The sequence below is a fragment of the Thunnus thynnus genome, chromosome 4, assembly GCF_963924715.1.
Source record: "Thunnus thynnus chromosome 4, fThuThy2.1, whole genome shotgun sequence".
NCBI classification, from domain to species: Eukaryota; Metazoa; Chordata; class Actinopteri; order Scombriformes; family Scombridae; genus Thunnus; species Thunnus thynnus.
In genome coordinates, this window is record NC_089520.1 from 9,121,017 (window position 1) to 9,134,680 (window position 13,664).

Here is a 13,664-nt window from a genome sequence, read left to right on the forward strand (position 1 = left end):
GTTGCAGCCCTATACTGATTGTTGAACAACTTAGAAGAAGAGACGGACACACACATACACAGTGTGATATGATCTGTTGAAATGTAATTGAGGAGACGGTTACAGGGATTCATTTCACACACACACACACGCGCGCGCGCGCGCGCACACACACAAATGCATAAATAGGATATACTGTATTTATGTATATATACATACACACATACACACGTACACATAGACACACACATGCACATATATATAATTAACGTATATCAATCTTAATGTTTATTTCTAATACTACTGTTTTTGTGTATTGCCCAAATATGTGGTGCTGATGCTTTTGCAATATTGTTCTTGTCACTTCCATGTCAATAAAGCCTTTTGAATTGAATTGAAATTGAGACACACACACACACACACACACACACACACACACACACACAGAGAGAGAGAGAGAGAGAGAGAGAGAGAGAGAGAGAGAGAGAGAGAGAGAGAGAGAGAGAGAGAGAGCTGCTCTGAGTCGATCTTCATCTCCCTCATATTAAAACGCGTCCGTGGCGTCTTTGCTCAGGTTGTTGTCAAACTTGCGGTGTTTTCCGATTGCAGATATGAATCCGCTGTACTCAGCCAACAGCCTGCGTGTGCATAGAAGAAAACTTCTACTTCACTAGATAAGAGAGGATAACAGATAAGACAGACAGGGTAACGCGCGTCAATTGGCGCGACGCCCCGTGACGCAGCCCTACGATCAGAACAGAATCATCAGCTCATTAGAATATTCACAGTTGTTTTGTGACGTTACAATGGCAACAGTAGCTCTGATAGTTGCAAACCCTGTTCACTGCTTTAACTGCATATTTCTGAGGGACAGACAGAGACACAGGAGCGAGAAAACCAGAGCCAAAGAGGGAGCAAGTTTCACATCTGAATCCCTGAAACCCTTAACAGAGGAAGGATAACATCAGCACATGAGACCTCTCTGGATGTGATCCCACTGGAGTCACAGTTTCTTCACCGTGTGATACCTCTGAGGAAAGACGGACACTGAAAAGGGACGTGAGTAAAGAATAATCTAGAAACAGCAGTCAGCCACCTTATAACAGCACCTACTGCAACCTGAAATAATCCAAACTAGTCTAATCTAATTGCACTCAATCTGATGCAATCTACTCTGACATACTCTTGATTAGATCAGAAATGATACATGATCAAATCTATTATAGTTATATTAGATAACATCCTGAGCGCTGTTGGCTGTTAGTTTCAGTTTAAAAAAAGCTTTAGAGAGACTTTTTAGAAGATCAGAAATGAAAGATAATAATAGTGTGTCCAGAACAAGTGTAATACAATCCAGCCTAATATAATACAGAGGAAATACACCTTTAGCAAAAATACAACACTTAACAATTCTTGTAACTAAACAAAAACTGGCATCTACAAGAGAAACAAGAGGGATAAATATAACAATAGTGTGAATTATATAATTATACATTCCATCTTTCTAATGCTGAAAAGATCTGATTCACCTAAAGCTCATGAAGTATAAACAGGGTGTAATAGTAAGTAACATCTTACATTAGAAATATGAGAATAGATGTAAACTAACGGTGACAGCATGACTGTAGAGCAAATAACTGATAATAATCATAAGACTGAACATATTGGAAGTGAGCTGGTGCATGTGACTTCTTGCGAAACTTCTACCTTCAGTGTCTTGTTATAATAACAGCATTTTTGCTGTTTTGACAAACTCCTGTGACTGTAGAGCAGTCATCCTCAGCTCAGATTTATTAAGTGGATTAACAGTGCAGCGGGGTGTCGATGCAGAGAGCTCCCGCAAAAAAAAGTTGAATCAGGTCTTGATGTGACATCATCTGGCAAGATGCTGCGTTAGGCAATCACATACATGCAAGCACACTCTCCTGGTGGATTACTTTACAACGTGAACTAACTCTACATTCATGTGATGTTGAAATAATCGGAAAAATGATTTCCCAACCGGGAAACTTCACGTGAACGCCCCCTCAAGTTGGAACAACAACTCAGAAAGTCTGCAAAAATTTTGGTACACAACTTGCCGACTTTGACATCATATACGCAGAAACATGTCAGACGAAAGTAAATGTTTGGTTGATGTCAAGAAACTTTTTTATTAATTCACTTATCAATTTTTTGCTCCTGTCTGTATTTCAATCAGTGAAGACACAAGTTGACATTATGCAGAAGCTTTATTTGATGTTGACCCTGTCGATTAGATGGATCTATAGAGACAGAGCCCCTTATGGATGCATGTTGCCAGGTAACATTGTATGTGTGTGTGCACTACACAGTTACTTAAATATGTTTGTGAGCTGCAGCCGCGGTTATTATTGCTCATCCTTATCTGCCATGCTGCTACTTTATAGGTTATTTGATGAATGTATTTATGTTGTACCGGCTGCAGAGTCCACAGCCTTTTTCTTCATTGTTGCTCATTTTTGTTTAGTTGCAATTTTGCCTTTTTTTCTTATTAATCCTAGTAAGGCTATACTGAGGAAAGTGTTGGTGATCTGTTGTATAGAAAAGGAACTAATATTTGGTTTGAACACTGTGTTGCTGTCCACACACACACATGGGCCTGGAGTGACGTTGTTCTGCTAGAGTGCTGTAAATATCTAAATTAACCAAATGTGTGTGACACAATGAAAGCAAATGTACAGTTGACGAGCACAAACTTCTTTCTGATGTTATCCATTGGTTTCACACAACTTATCTGGATTTTTGTTGTGGCAGACTAAGAAAGGTAGCCTAAACGTTCTCTTCCTAGTTGCATCTTCCAGCTCTACCTGGAGGAACATTTCCAGGGCTTATTTGGATATGCAGTATATCCAGCATGTTGTAAGTCCACCCTGGGGTCTCCTCCCAGTCGGAGGTGGCTCAAATAGTTCCCCAAGGAGACATCTGGGAGGCATCCTAATTAGATGCCTGAATCACCTCCACTGGCTCCTCTTGGTGTGAAGGAGCAGCAGATCCATCTGGCTGCCTGAGCTCCTCACCTGCTCTCTGAGGGTGAGCCTGCCCATTCACTATATAAAACTTGTGAACACCTGTGAGAGTTGGAACGCACATCGGCTGGTATATGAAGAGCTCTGTGTTCAGGTTTAGCTTCGGTTTCACCATGACAGTCTGGTACAGCGCATTACTGCTGACGGTGAATTAATGTGCTTGTTAATCTCAAGCTTCATCTCAAATATCACACATGAAAAAAACAAGTATGGACGACTGATTAGCTTATGACGGGTCAACGTGTCTATATAGAGTCTAATACAGTTTTATCACAGCAGCATCTAGTGGACATTAGAAAAACTACAGATTGATCAACACAAACAGAAAACCACAGGTCTGGCAGCATGTTTTAATCAGATTAACGTGTATCAAGAAATCAGTGAAATTCTTTACAACATTGTACAAGAGAAAAACTTTTTTTAAATTATTCTTTTTATATTAAAGCACCATTAAACACAGTGGTCATTGTTATATTAATCTATAGGATTAAAATGAAATATCATCTAGAATACTTACATTCAGATTTACCCTGATAGAGAATTATTAGGCACCATGTTGATATAAATAAAGTTTTTATAACAGCAAAGATATAAAATAATATAAAGGATGATAAACTAAAAAAAGAAGTAAGCTATAAAATATGTTGTAAACAACAATCAAATATATACACAGTGTGTGTGTGTGTGTGTGTGCGTGTGCGTGTGTGTGTTCAGAGAGCGTTATTGGTGTTGTTGTTATTGATCTCCATCCTGCTGATCAGTTCAGTCACCAGCTGCTGTAGAGTTTGAGAGCGCAGCCGTCCGACCTCCAGGACGCCTTCATGGTTCACACTTTCCGAGTCCTCATAACTTTTCACAACCTGACACAGATCAATCAATCAATCAATCAATCAATCATTGATTGCACAGTCTGAGTCCTCATAACTCCTCATCAGAAAACTTGTGTCCCACTGCTTTTTTATAAATCAAATTCCAACCGATCGATGTATTAGTTAGAGTCTGAACTGTGTGTTTACCTTGTTGGTGATCAGAGAGAGGCCGAAGACTCTCAGACCGCAGTGAGTCGCCACGACGACCTCAGGAGCCGTACTCATACCTGTAAACACAGTTAAACACCTGAAGTTACTGAGGCAGGTCACAACAGTACTGCTAATACTGATACCACTGTTACTGTTAGTACTTCCATCACTTCTACAGGAATCACAGTCAGTGACTCAGATCAGCATCAGAGCGTTATGACATCAACTCAAGTTGAAAACAGCTTCTGAACTGTTTATGTAAATGTGACTTCACTCTGAGAGTAAAGACCCACCTGACTGATGAAAAGGAATTTTGTGAATGTGAAAAATAACAATGTGGCATTTTATGATTTGACTCAGAAATCTCAAAAATGACAGCATTCAGCATTATCCAACATGGCAAAGTGGGCAACTTCTCCAAGCCCCCAGACCCTCAGACCCTCTGGGGCCACAAAAGCCTCAGTTCTGGTTTTGAGGTCCCCAGAGGATGAACCCCATGGCCTTTCCTTTAGCACCACCCTCAGGAAAAACTTAACCTTTTTAGCCCCTCTAAGAGTAGCTAAATTATTTGAATGTTGTTCATATTGTGGCAGTAATGTCCACTGCAGCCTCTAGGGGGTGCTAGCAACACTTTACACCGTTAGTCTGTATTCTGTTTGTCGTACCGACAGCGTCCACTCCCAGTCGATGAAGCAGTCTGGCCTCAGCGATGGTTTCAAAGTTGGGCCCGCCCACCATGGCATACACGCCCTCCTGCATGAGGCTGGCCACACCCAGCTGCTTAGCGATCTCCATCGCTAAGCAACGCAGGCCTTTGTCATAGCAACCTGACATGGCGGGGAAACGAGGCCCGAACCTGTAAACAATAATTAACAAACAACACGATCAGCTGAACTGAAACAAATCTGACGACAACAATTAAACAGCAGCAGGAACAAAACTATAAACTTCAATACTTTGTTACTGTGACAACTGAGTTAAAACACAAGTACATAGCATCACAATTAACAACCTGAGCATGTCAAATAGTCATACAAGACACGAACAATGAATTTTAGATCAAAGAGTTTCATTGTAAACATGAAATACTGATAAACAACAATAAACAACAGTTACTTGTCGTCGTTGGGTCCACTCAGCGGGTTCAGACCGACTAATCCGGGGAAGTTGACGTGGTCTTTGATGATCATGATGTCACCAGGCTGCAGGCCATCGGCCAATGAGCCAGCGGCATTCGTCACAATCAGAGTTTCCACCCCCAACAACTTGAAGACTCGAACTGGAAACGTTGTCTGAGAGACAGACAGACAGACAGACAGACACTTGTCATAACCTTGGTAATCATTTGTCTATTAAACAGGAGAAGCTTCCTGTAAAGGTTTGTTGTTATGGAGACTGTCCTTCATCAGTTGACGCAGGATGTCTGACACTGTTCTTTTTAAATCTTCAGACATTATTGTTGAAACCCAGGCAGTGTCTCTGGACAATTACATCATCTACCAATCTTTTTACTTAACAGACCGTGTGACAATCCTGCTTTTATTACTGTGATTGTCAGACCTACTGTAAACCCAGACCACTGGCCCAACCTTAAACTGTATTCAAATGTTGAATCATTTTAAAAAATCTCATGTGCTGCAAGTTTAAAATCAGAGATCAACCTGGAAGAACACTTGATCAAACACAGTGTGTTAACCGAGGGGCAAACTGGGCAACAGCTTTAGAGTCCCAGATGCTTTATGGTGTGCTCAGACAGAACACGAAGAAAATCTTTTGTGTGGCGCGAAGGCCTCAGGTAAACTGTGCAGCAATTAATGTGCATTAAAGCACAATATAAACTGAAAGGCTAAGGGCCATAAAGTATAAGTCTGGTGCATCTCAATTTTTGTGAGCTGCTGTTGCACTGTGAGATGTGTTTTCATTGAATCAATCCCACACACACCTCCTGCTGCCGGAAACACTAACTACAGCACCATACAGTATATGGATTGATCCGCTGCTGAAAATAGTTCCCAACAGCCTAGCTGTTCCATGAAATTACTGAGCCTTTTTAAAAATATATATTTTTGAGCTGTTTTTAAAGTTTTAAAAGTGGTCCACAGGACATTTTTGCTGCATATAGTTTATATAACTGGATTGGATATGGATAATTTGGAACAGTGTAAGACTTACCTGTTGAGCAATAAGCAGCAGATTGTGTGTGTGTGTTTGTGTGTGTGTGTGTGTGTGTGTGTGTGTGTTTTATAGAGGAAAACAATAGCATCATTGAACAGTCTGCTAAAAGGCTGCACGTGACCAAACCCCCATGACCTGAATCGGGTTCACACACACACACATACACAAACACACACATACACACACACACACATGCGCACATGCACACATGCACGTCATGTTGCTGACAACAAACAGTCATATGTGTGTTTCACCAAGGTTGCGTGACTGAGCCGCTTTAATCAGCTCACTGTGTTTGTGTGTAAGTGTGTGTGTGCGTTGTGTGTGTGTGTCTGTAGTGTTTGCGTGTGTACAATTTAATTGATTATTGTTTATTGTCCTCTATGTATTAATTGTGTGTAAACGCAGTTAAATACGTGAACTGGGTGAAATCACTCGAATGGTGCGTTCATGTTCATTGTTATGGTGTGGGAATATGTGACACTAGTTGAAGGACTCACAAAAGAAAGATTGAAAAAAAGAATAGCCCAAATTAAAAAGCAGTATAGGCCGATATCCTGACTTTTAATCACCAGAATGTGTCTCCAGAAACACTGAATCCTACATTTCACATAGTGCAACTCAGTTGTGTCTTTCAATATCATTCACGTCCTTCAAACTCTAGTTTGTACTGCAGGCTTTTTGTTAAAAATGCTACATCTCAAACACACGCTAGTACTCCTCATGACAAGTAAACTGGACATCTTGTGTAAAATTGGTGGACTTCCCCACTTAGATTAGTGATGCAAATGTGTGTGTGTGAGTGTGTGTGTACCTTGCAGAGTGAGTGTCCTTCATACATGTGGAAGCGACCCTGCATGCACACACACGACTTCCCCTTCAGCTCCCCGAAAACCAGCCGACCTGCATGACCTTGCACTGCAACAAACACACACACACACACAGTCAGGGTTACAGTGAGAGACAGGTATAGTGATGTAATTAACCCACAAAAAAAAAAATTAAATGTTTGTATGCTGCTTATACTGTAAATGCCAAATAGTGACTGTAATAGTTTTGACAGAATAGTAGCCTATAATTCTAAATTTGGACCCTTTATACGAATTTTCGGATGTGCAGAAAGTACCGACAGTCTCAGAGGTTATACATGAAAACATGACTGTTAATAAAAAACCCTAAAATAGTTATAATTATGAAACTTGATGTAAAGTGTAAAATACATATGAATAAATATGTCACTCTCAGTTTTGAATCAGAATCATCTAGATGGTTGTCAGTCAGTAATAAAGTTACTTATAATATATTATTTAATAATGTTAATATGAAAGTAAAACTGTACCTGTGCTCTGCGGGAAGCCCGGTATGTCAGAGTAAGCGAAGGAGTCCTGACACTTGAGGGTGTCAGCGAGCATGCCCAGTCCAGACCCACAGATGATCGCCACCTGGGGGCGGTGCTTCGTCTGAGACATCAACCAATCAGCTGTTTTCTGGTATTCGTCATGACTGTGGACAAAAAGAAGAGAAGAGAGTAGGAAATATATTGTTAAAATAGTATGGAATAATTTATAGTAGGCCTTAACAGTGAGAGTCGTAGTAGTTCAATCAGCTCTGATCACGTGGTGCATCGTCATCATCACAGGAGAAAAACTGCTGTTTTCCATCGTGGTTGTTTGTTAATCGGTGAAGCATCACGCTGTTGCCGGTGTTACTGCTCTCTGTTTGAGGATCTCAGGATCAGGTCTAATTATCGTTGAGTTTATTTGGACCGTTCTCTTTTTTATGAAAATTAATTTAAGCATGTTGGGTTTGTGTAGGTTTTCCAAGGGTCAGTTTCAAAAATTGTTTTAAGCACCCCCACTGTTTTAGATGCACAGAGTGTCTGCAAGTCTAGAAAAGTCTTGACACAAACTATAAACTTTAACAGAAATGAATGAATGCTTTTTAATTTATTTAATCCATCAATCAATTTTCTGCTGCTGACTGGGTATCGGTCACATTGATTTAATTAATTATATAGTTAAGAATTATTGTTATATACTGCTGGGAAGTAAAGAATTTATGTCCCACTTTCATACTTTGGCTGGTATGATGGTGAAACAGGTATTAAATTGCATTCTATGTTGTCTTAAAATGGTCTTAAAAAGTCTTAAGTTTAACCCTGGAAACAGCATTTATACTGCAGTGTCAATATTAACCAGCCCTTTAGCAACAGAGTTAGGAGGAATCATTAAACAGGCTTTCTACCTCTGGAATACAATTTATAGCAGGCACTTTAATATTAAACAGTTACTATGCTAACTCTAGTGTCACACAGTTCAAGGAGTGTTTAACACTTGGATCTTAATTTTGTGGTTTTGGACATTTTTCTAATCAATGATGATAATTTATTAACCAATGTGATAACAACACAGCAAGTCAGACAGGTTTGAAACAAACCTTGGATTCAGACAGATTAAACATAATTAGTTGCACAAGAAAATTAAGCTGAAGGCACCAAACATGTTCATTAAAGTCGTTACAGAATCACAACAATAGATCAAGGACTTATTTCAGGCAAACTAAAGCTTAAGACGACACTTTGCAATTTAAATTAGTTTGTTGTCAGATGCTGGATCAGTTTAGGAGGAATTCAGTAACCATGGTGACAGGTTTATACATTCTGACTGCCCTCTACTCCATCAGCAGCTGAGGCTCATGGGTATTGCAGTATTTAGAGCCATCCACCAAATTGACAGAAAAACAAACAAAAATAAAAACGTATTTCTCAGAAACAATTCAAACTGATGGTCAGAACGTAAACCTTTAGCATGGTTACATAATTCAGGAGACTCCTGTGTTTCTATGTTGAGGAGATTATTAACAGAAACTCTCAATGAGACTTAACTGTGGGTGAAAAATACGTCTGGTACCAGCAGCTCCTCACACTTTGCAACAGTGTAAGTTGAGTTAACTGAAGTATACCCTCTACATGATGTGATGGACCTTTACAATAGTTTACTAAATAACCCAGACATTCAGCTTGTCTTAGATAATCGGGTTAAACTGTGCTTGTTTACAGCCTGTCTGATCACCTGACTGCTTGTGTTGTTATCATAATGGACTCCATGATGCTGTCATGTTCCCATGTCTCTGTAATGAATCTGCTGAGTTTTTAACTCTTTTTAACTTTCATTGTCCAAAACTGACAGGAATAATTGTCAAAACGATAAAATATAACTTGAGTTTTATTGTATGCAGGCAGGAAATGTTAAGTTTAATAATAAAAAGCAGAATAATTCAACTGAACAGTCACATTATGTGACTGAGCTTTTTCACTTAAGGCTCCTCAGCTCTGAGACAGAATCAGTAACATCTTATAAATCACACATCTTTTTTCTTATTTTTTTAGTTTTTAGTTTTATTTCCAACATGTCTTATCTGTTTTATTATCACTGATGTTTTTTATTATTATTTTTTAATCTTATATTTGGGGTACTTCATTTCATTTCACTTTGTTTTATTTTAATTGTCTGATTCTACCACCTGATTCAACCATATAAAGCACTTTGTAACTTTGTTTGGAAAAGTTCTGTATGAATAAAATCTATTATTATTATTATTATTAGTAGTAGTAGTAGTAGTAGCAGTAGTGTTTAACTTCCTCAAGTATCTTGGTTAACTATCTTTGTTTTTAAGGAATAGTTCAACATTTTAGGGAATAGGCTTATTTACTTTCTGGTGGAAAGTTAGATTTTGAGATCGATACCACTCTCGTATTTGCTCTTTAAAGGTCCAGTGTGTAGGATTTAGTGGCATCTAGCGGTGAGGTTCTTTTTGAATTCCCCCCCCGCTCCCCATCCAAGCATGTAGGAGAACCTACGATGGCCGTAAAACTCGTGAAAAACGCAACAAGCCCTCTCTAGAGCCTGTATTTCGGTTTGCAAGGGTTTGTCCATTCTGGGCTACTGTAGAAACATGGCGGTGCAACATGGTGGGCTCCGTAGAAGAGGACCCGCTCTACATGTAGATATTAAGGGCTTATTCTAAGATAACAAAAACACAACCATTCTTATTTTCAGGTGATTATACATTAATTATAACATACAAACATATTACATTTCTGCTAAGTCCGTTCCTCTAGATGCCGCTAAATTCTACACACTGCACCTTTAAATATAAAGCTACAGTACAGCCAACAGCTGGTTAACTTAGCTTAGCATGAAGACTGGAAACAGAGGGAAACAGCTAGCCTGGCTCTGTCTAAAGGTAAAAAATCCCACCTATCAGCATCTCTAAAGTTCACTAATTAACACTTTATATTTTGTTTAATCTGTATACATTTTTTTGGTGGGTTACATGTCAGACTAATAACTTCCTGGAGTCTCCACTGTTTGCCTGGCAACTCTTCAGAGCTGCTTAGATTTATCTTGCAACCCAATTACCCCAAAAAAGGGGTTTGCAAGATAAATCTGAGGCGTCATGATCTGATTATCAGGACATGAAAGCAGAACAAAAAGTTTTTTTTCAAACTTTCCTGTTAACTTTCACTCTTTTTACCTGTTCAGGCTTCTGAAAATTATTCAAAAACAATTCAACGAGGCAAAAAACAAAAACACTTTTTGTTTTAACTGGTTGCAACCGGCAGACAGACGCACTGACAGCAACAAGTTTAGTAAACACTGGTCTATTATACTGTGAGACAGATGTTAATATTGATAATAATTATAATAAAACAGCACAACAGGTGTTTTCTTACCTGATCTGTTCTTTGCTGTGCATGATGGACAGATGAGAGACGACTGATGATGATGAAAATGATGAAGCAGACTGATGTGTGTGTCTGCGTCTATAAACTGTCACTAACTGTGTGTATGTGTGTATATGTGTGTATGTGTGTGTGTGTGTATGTGTGTGTGTGTATGTGATGGAGGGACAGTCAGTCAGAGTGCGGCTGGCTGATGCTGATCAGCCTACATATTCGCCGGTCACATGCTTCTGATTGGTCAACAACTCATCCATTCATCGGCAGCAACCAATGGAGCCACAGTGTTGTAGAAATCTGTGTGTGTGTGTGTGTGTTTATGTGTGTGTGTGTGTGTGTGTTGGGATTCCAATCTGAACTGGATTGTGGGAGGTATTTTTTTGTGTTGTGTAAGCAGTGTCTGGTTTTGCGTCACGCCCCCGCACACAGTAACGTGATTTTACTTCAGTGTTAATTCACTAACTCTGATCCTGAGCCTCAGGATACACACACACACACACACACACACACACACACACACACACACACACACACACACACAGAGTTGTGTTTCCATCACTTCAAAGGACATTAGGATATCCTAACCCTAACGTCTACTTGCTTAACCCTAACCCTTACCCTAACCTTAACGTAACCCTAAATTAACTTAACCAACCATCTAAGTCTTCACCCTAAAATTAATGATTTCAATAAGGCGACTTGCTTTTTGTCCCCATAAGAGAGATGAGTCCCCACAACATGAGGAATACCTGGACCACACACACACACAAACACACACACAGTCAGCTGTGATCGGGTAGTGACCTCCAAACACACACTTACACAGTCAGACTTTAGTTGCATGTGTATGGATGGACAGTAACAAAATAAAAGACAAATATTTAAATACACGAACAAAAATTTCATTCTAAAGTGCTGCTGGTGTCCCCTAGAGGCTGCAGTGTTTATTACAGCCACAATATGAACGTGTCGGACAGAACAAACATAAACTGGTGTAACCAAACAGTTTCCATCAGTGTGTCCATGCTGAGACCAGTGTTTATTTTGGGGAGGTACTGTCAGGTCACTCACTAGTTCTTTCACTCTCTCAGGCAACAGTAACAGTTAAATTAGCACCAAGCTTACAAGCACACCATCAGGAATAATTTATAATGAGCTTTTCTGTGGCAAGGATGTATTATAAGAGCTGGATACTGGGCCAAAAATGGCGCCTATGAGGCTGTAAACACCAAAAAGTTTCTAGCTTCTGGGTTTACTTCTGGGGGTATGCATCCCACTGAATATGTTTCTCCTGCTGGCACCGCCTGTGAATTCTGACTTGGCCCATAAAACTTTTTTTTAAAAACTTTTCTTGGCTCGAGGAAAGTTTTGCAAATATAAATATATAAAAATTGCTCACTAAATGAGCAGGCAGCAGTTCATAAAAATGAAACACCAACAGCAGTATTAAATTTAATGACTATTGTTGGAGAAGGGACAAAAAGAAAGAAAGGAAATGTGAATTTGTTGATGAGAAGGCTACAGTAAAGTTGTGGGTTTAACAATACAGAAAGTAAGTCAGCATTTTCTTATGCATATTTAGTATGGATTTTGTATTGGTTACCATAGTCCCTACATGTATGTAGAAATGAAGGAAATAGGATTTTCTGGACCCCCAGACCGCCCATTTTGTTGTGCCCCCCCCCCCCACGTCTCAAACCAAAGTTACACCCTTGTGCAGCAGGCAGCTGTTTTCAGAGAAAAGCTGTAAAAAGCCACTGTACAGTACTTGCTCAGCGGCAAATAGACACAGTTAGCGATTAGCTGGTGAACATAATGGAGCATTTAGAAGCTAAAGAGCCAGATATTTCCCTCAGGAGTTGGTGGAGACCAAAAACAGAGCTAAAAGAGAGTGAATATTGGACTCATATTCACCAGGTGAACAGAAACACGACTCTAAATGAAAGATAATGTTGCTCCATTACTGCTGGATGTGAAAATAAGCAACAATTCAACATATTAACTCAAAAGGTGATGATATGTCATGCAAAAAAATCAGTTAATGCAGGTTTAAAGAAATAGTTTGACATTTAGAAAAACACATCAAGAGTTTAATAGGAGATCGATAAAACTCTCTTTGTTGTCCAATGGTTATAAACTCATCCTACCATACTGTAGTATGATTAAAAAACATTTTTAAACCCGTTCAGTTAAACTTGTCTACCTGATCCTGGTTAACGCCATCAGGCAAAGACTCGGAGATGGTTTCAACCAATCAGAGTTGAGATGTGGCGGTTTAACGAGCAGCAGCTCGTCGGTCAGTTCTGTTTAATTGAAACTCAACGTCCAGTCTCATGACCGCTAACACACCTCACATGTTGCCCTGCTGCTGCTCTGATCAGCTGCTGATAATGAGGCTCATGTGGGTTTGATGGATGAGAACCAGAGCTGGACTGGAACCAGAGCTGGACTGGAACAAACGGGACCACATTAACTGTCAGGAGGGCGCTTTTATTATTCTGGCATCACAGTCAGACAACAATGTGTGTGAGCGCATAAAACTTATCAAACCAAAGACCTTGACCTCCAAACTGAGCATCAGTACACCTCAACCTGCAGGTCCTTGTCTTGAAAGGTTTTTCACCTTTTTCTGGGCGAACTGTCTCTGCTGAGGGATGAATGCATTTCTGCACCACAAGTAAACCCAAAATCTGCTTGTAAAGA

The 13,664-nt window shown here is 39.7% G+C and overlaps 1 protein-coding gene across 1 annotated transcript; it reads right to left on the bottom strand.

Annotated features, from left to right (window-relative positions):
• Nucleotides 1-3,362: 3,362 nt before the first annotated feature.
• On the bottom strand, nt 3,363-12,173 carry pnp4a (purine nucleoside phosphorylase 4a). The gene is made up of 7 exons (XM_067586473.1): nt 10,956-12,173; nt 7,560-7,723; nt 7,035-7,138; nt 5,162-5,337; nt 4,711-4,901; nt 4,043-4,122; nt 3,363-3,886 (listed from the first exon to the last, which is right to left on the bottom strand). The coding sequence occupies exons 1-7, from the start codon at nt 10,976-10,978 to the stop codon at nt 3,737-3,739; spliced, it is 888 nt and encodes a 295-aa protein (XP_067442574.1). The 5' UTR covers nt 10,979-12,173; the 3' UTR covers nt 3,363-3,736.
• Between the last annotated feature and the right edge of the window lie 1,491 nt (nt 12,174-13,664).

Coding starts and splice junctions, on each gene's coding strand:
- pnp4a (XM_067586473.1), bottom strand. CDS start 10,978: ATGCACAGCAAAGAACAGATCAG. Junction 7,139..7,559: donor GGGCTTCCCGCAGAGCACAG/GTACAGTTTTAC, acceptor TGTTTGTTGCAG/TGCAAGGTCATGCAGGTCGG. Junction 4,123..4,710: donor ACTGGGAGTGGACGCTGTCG/GTACGACAAACA, acceptor CTGTGTTTACAG/GTATGAGTACGGCTCCTGAG.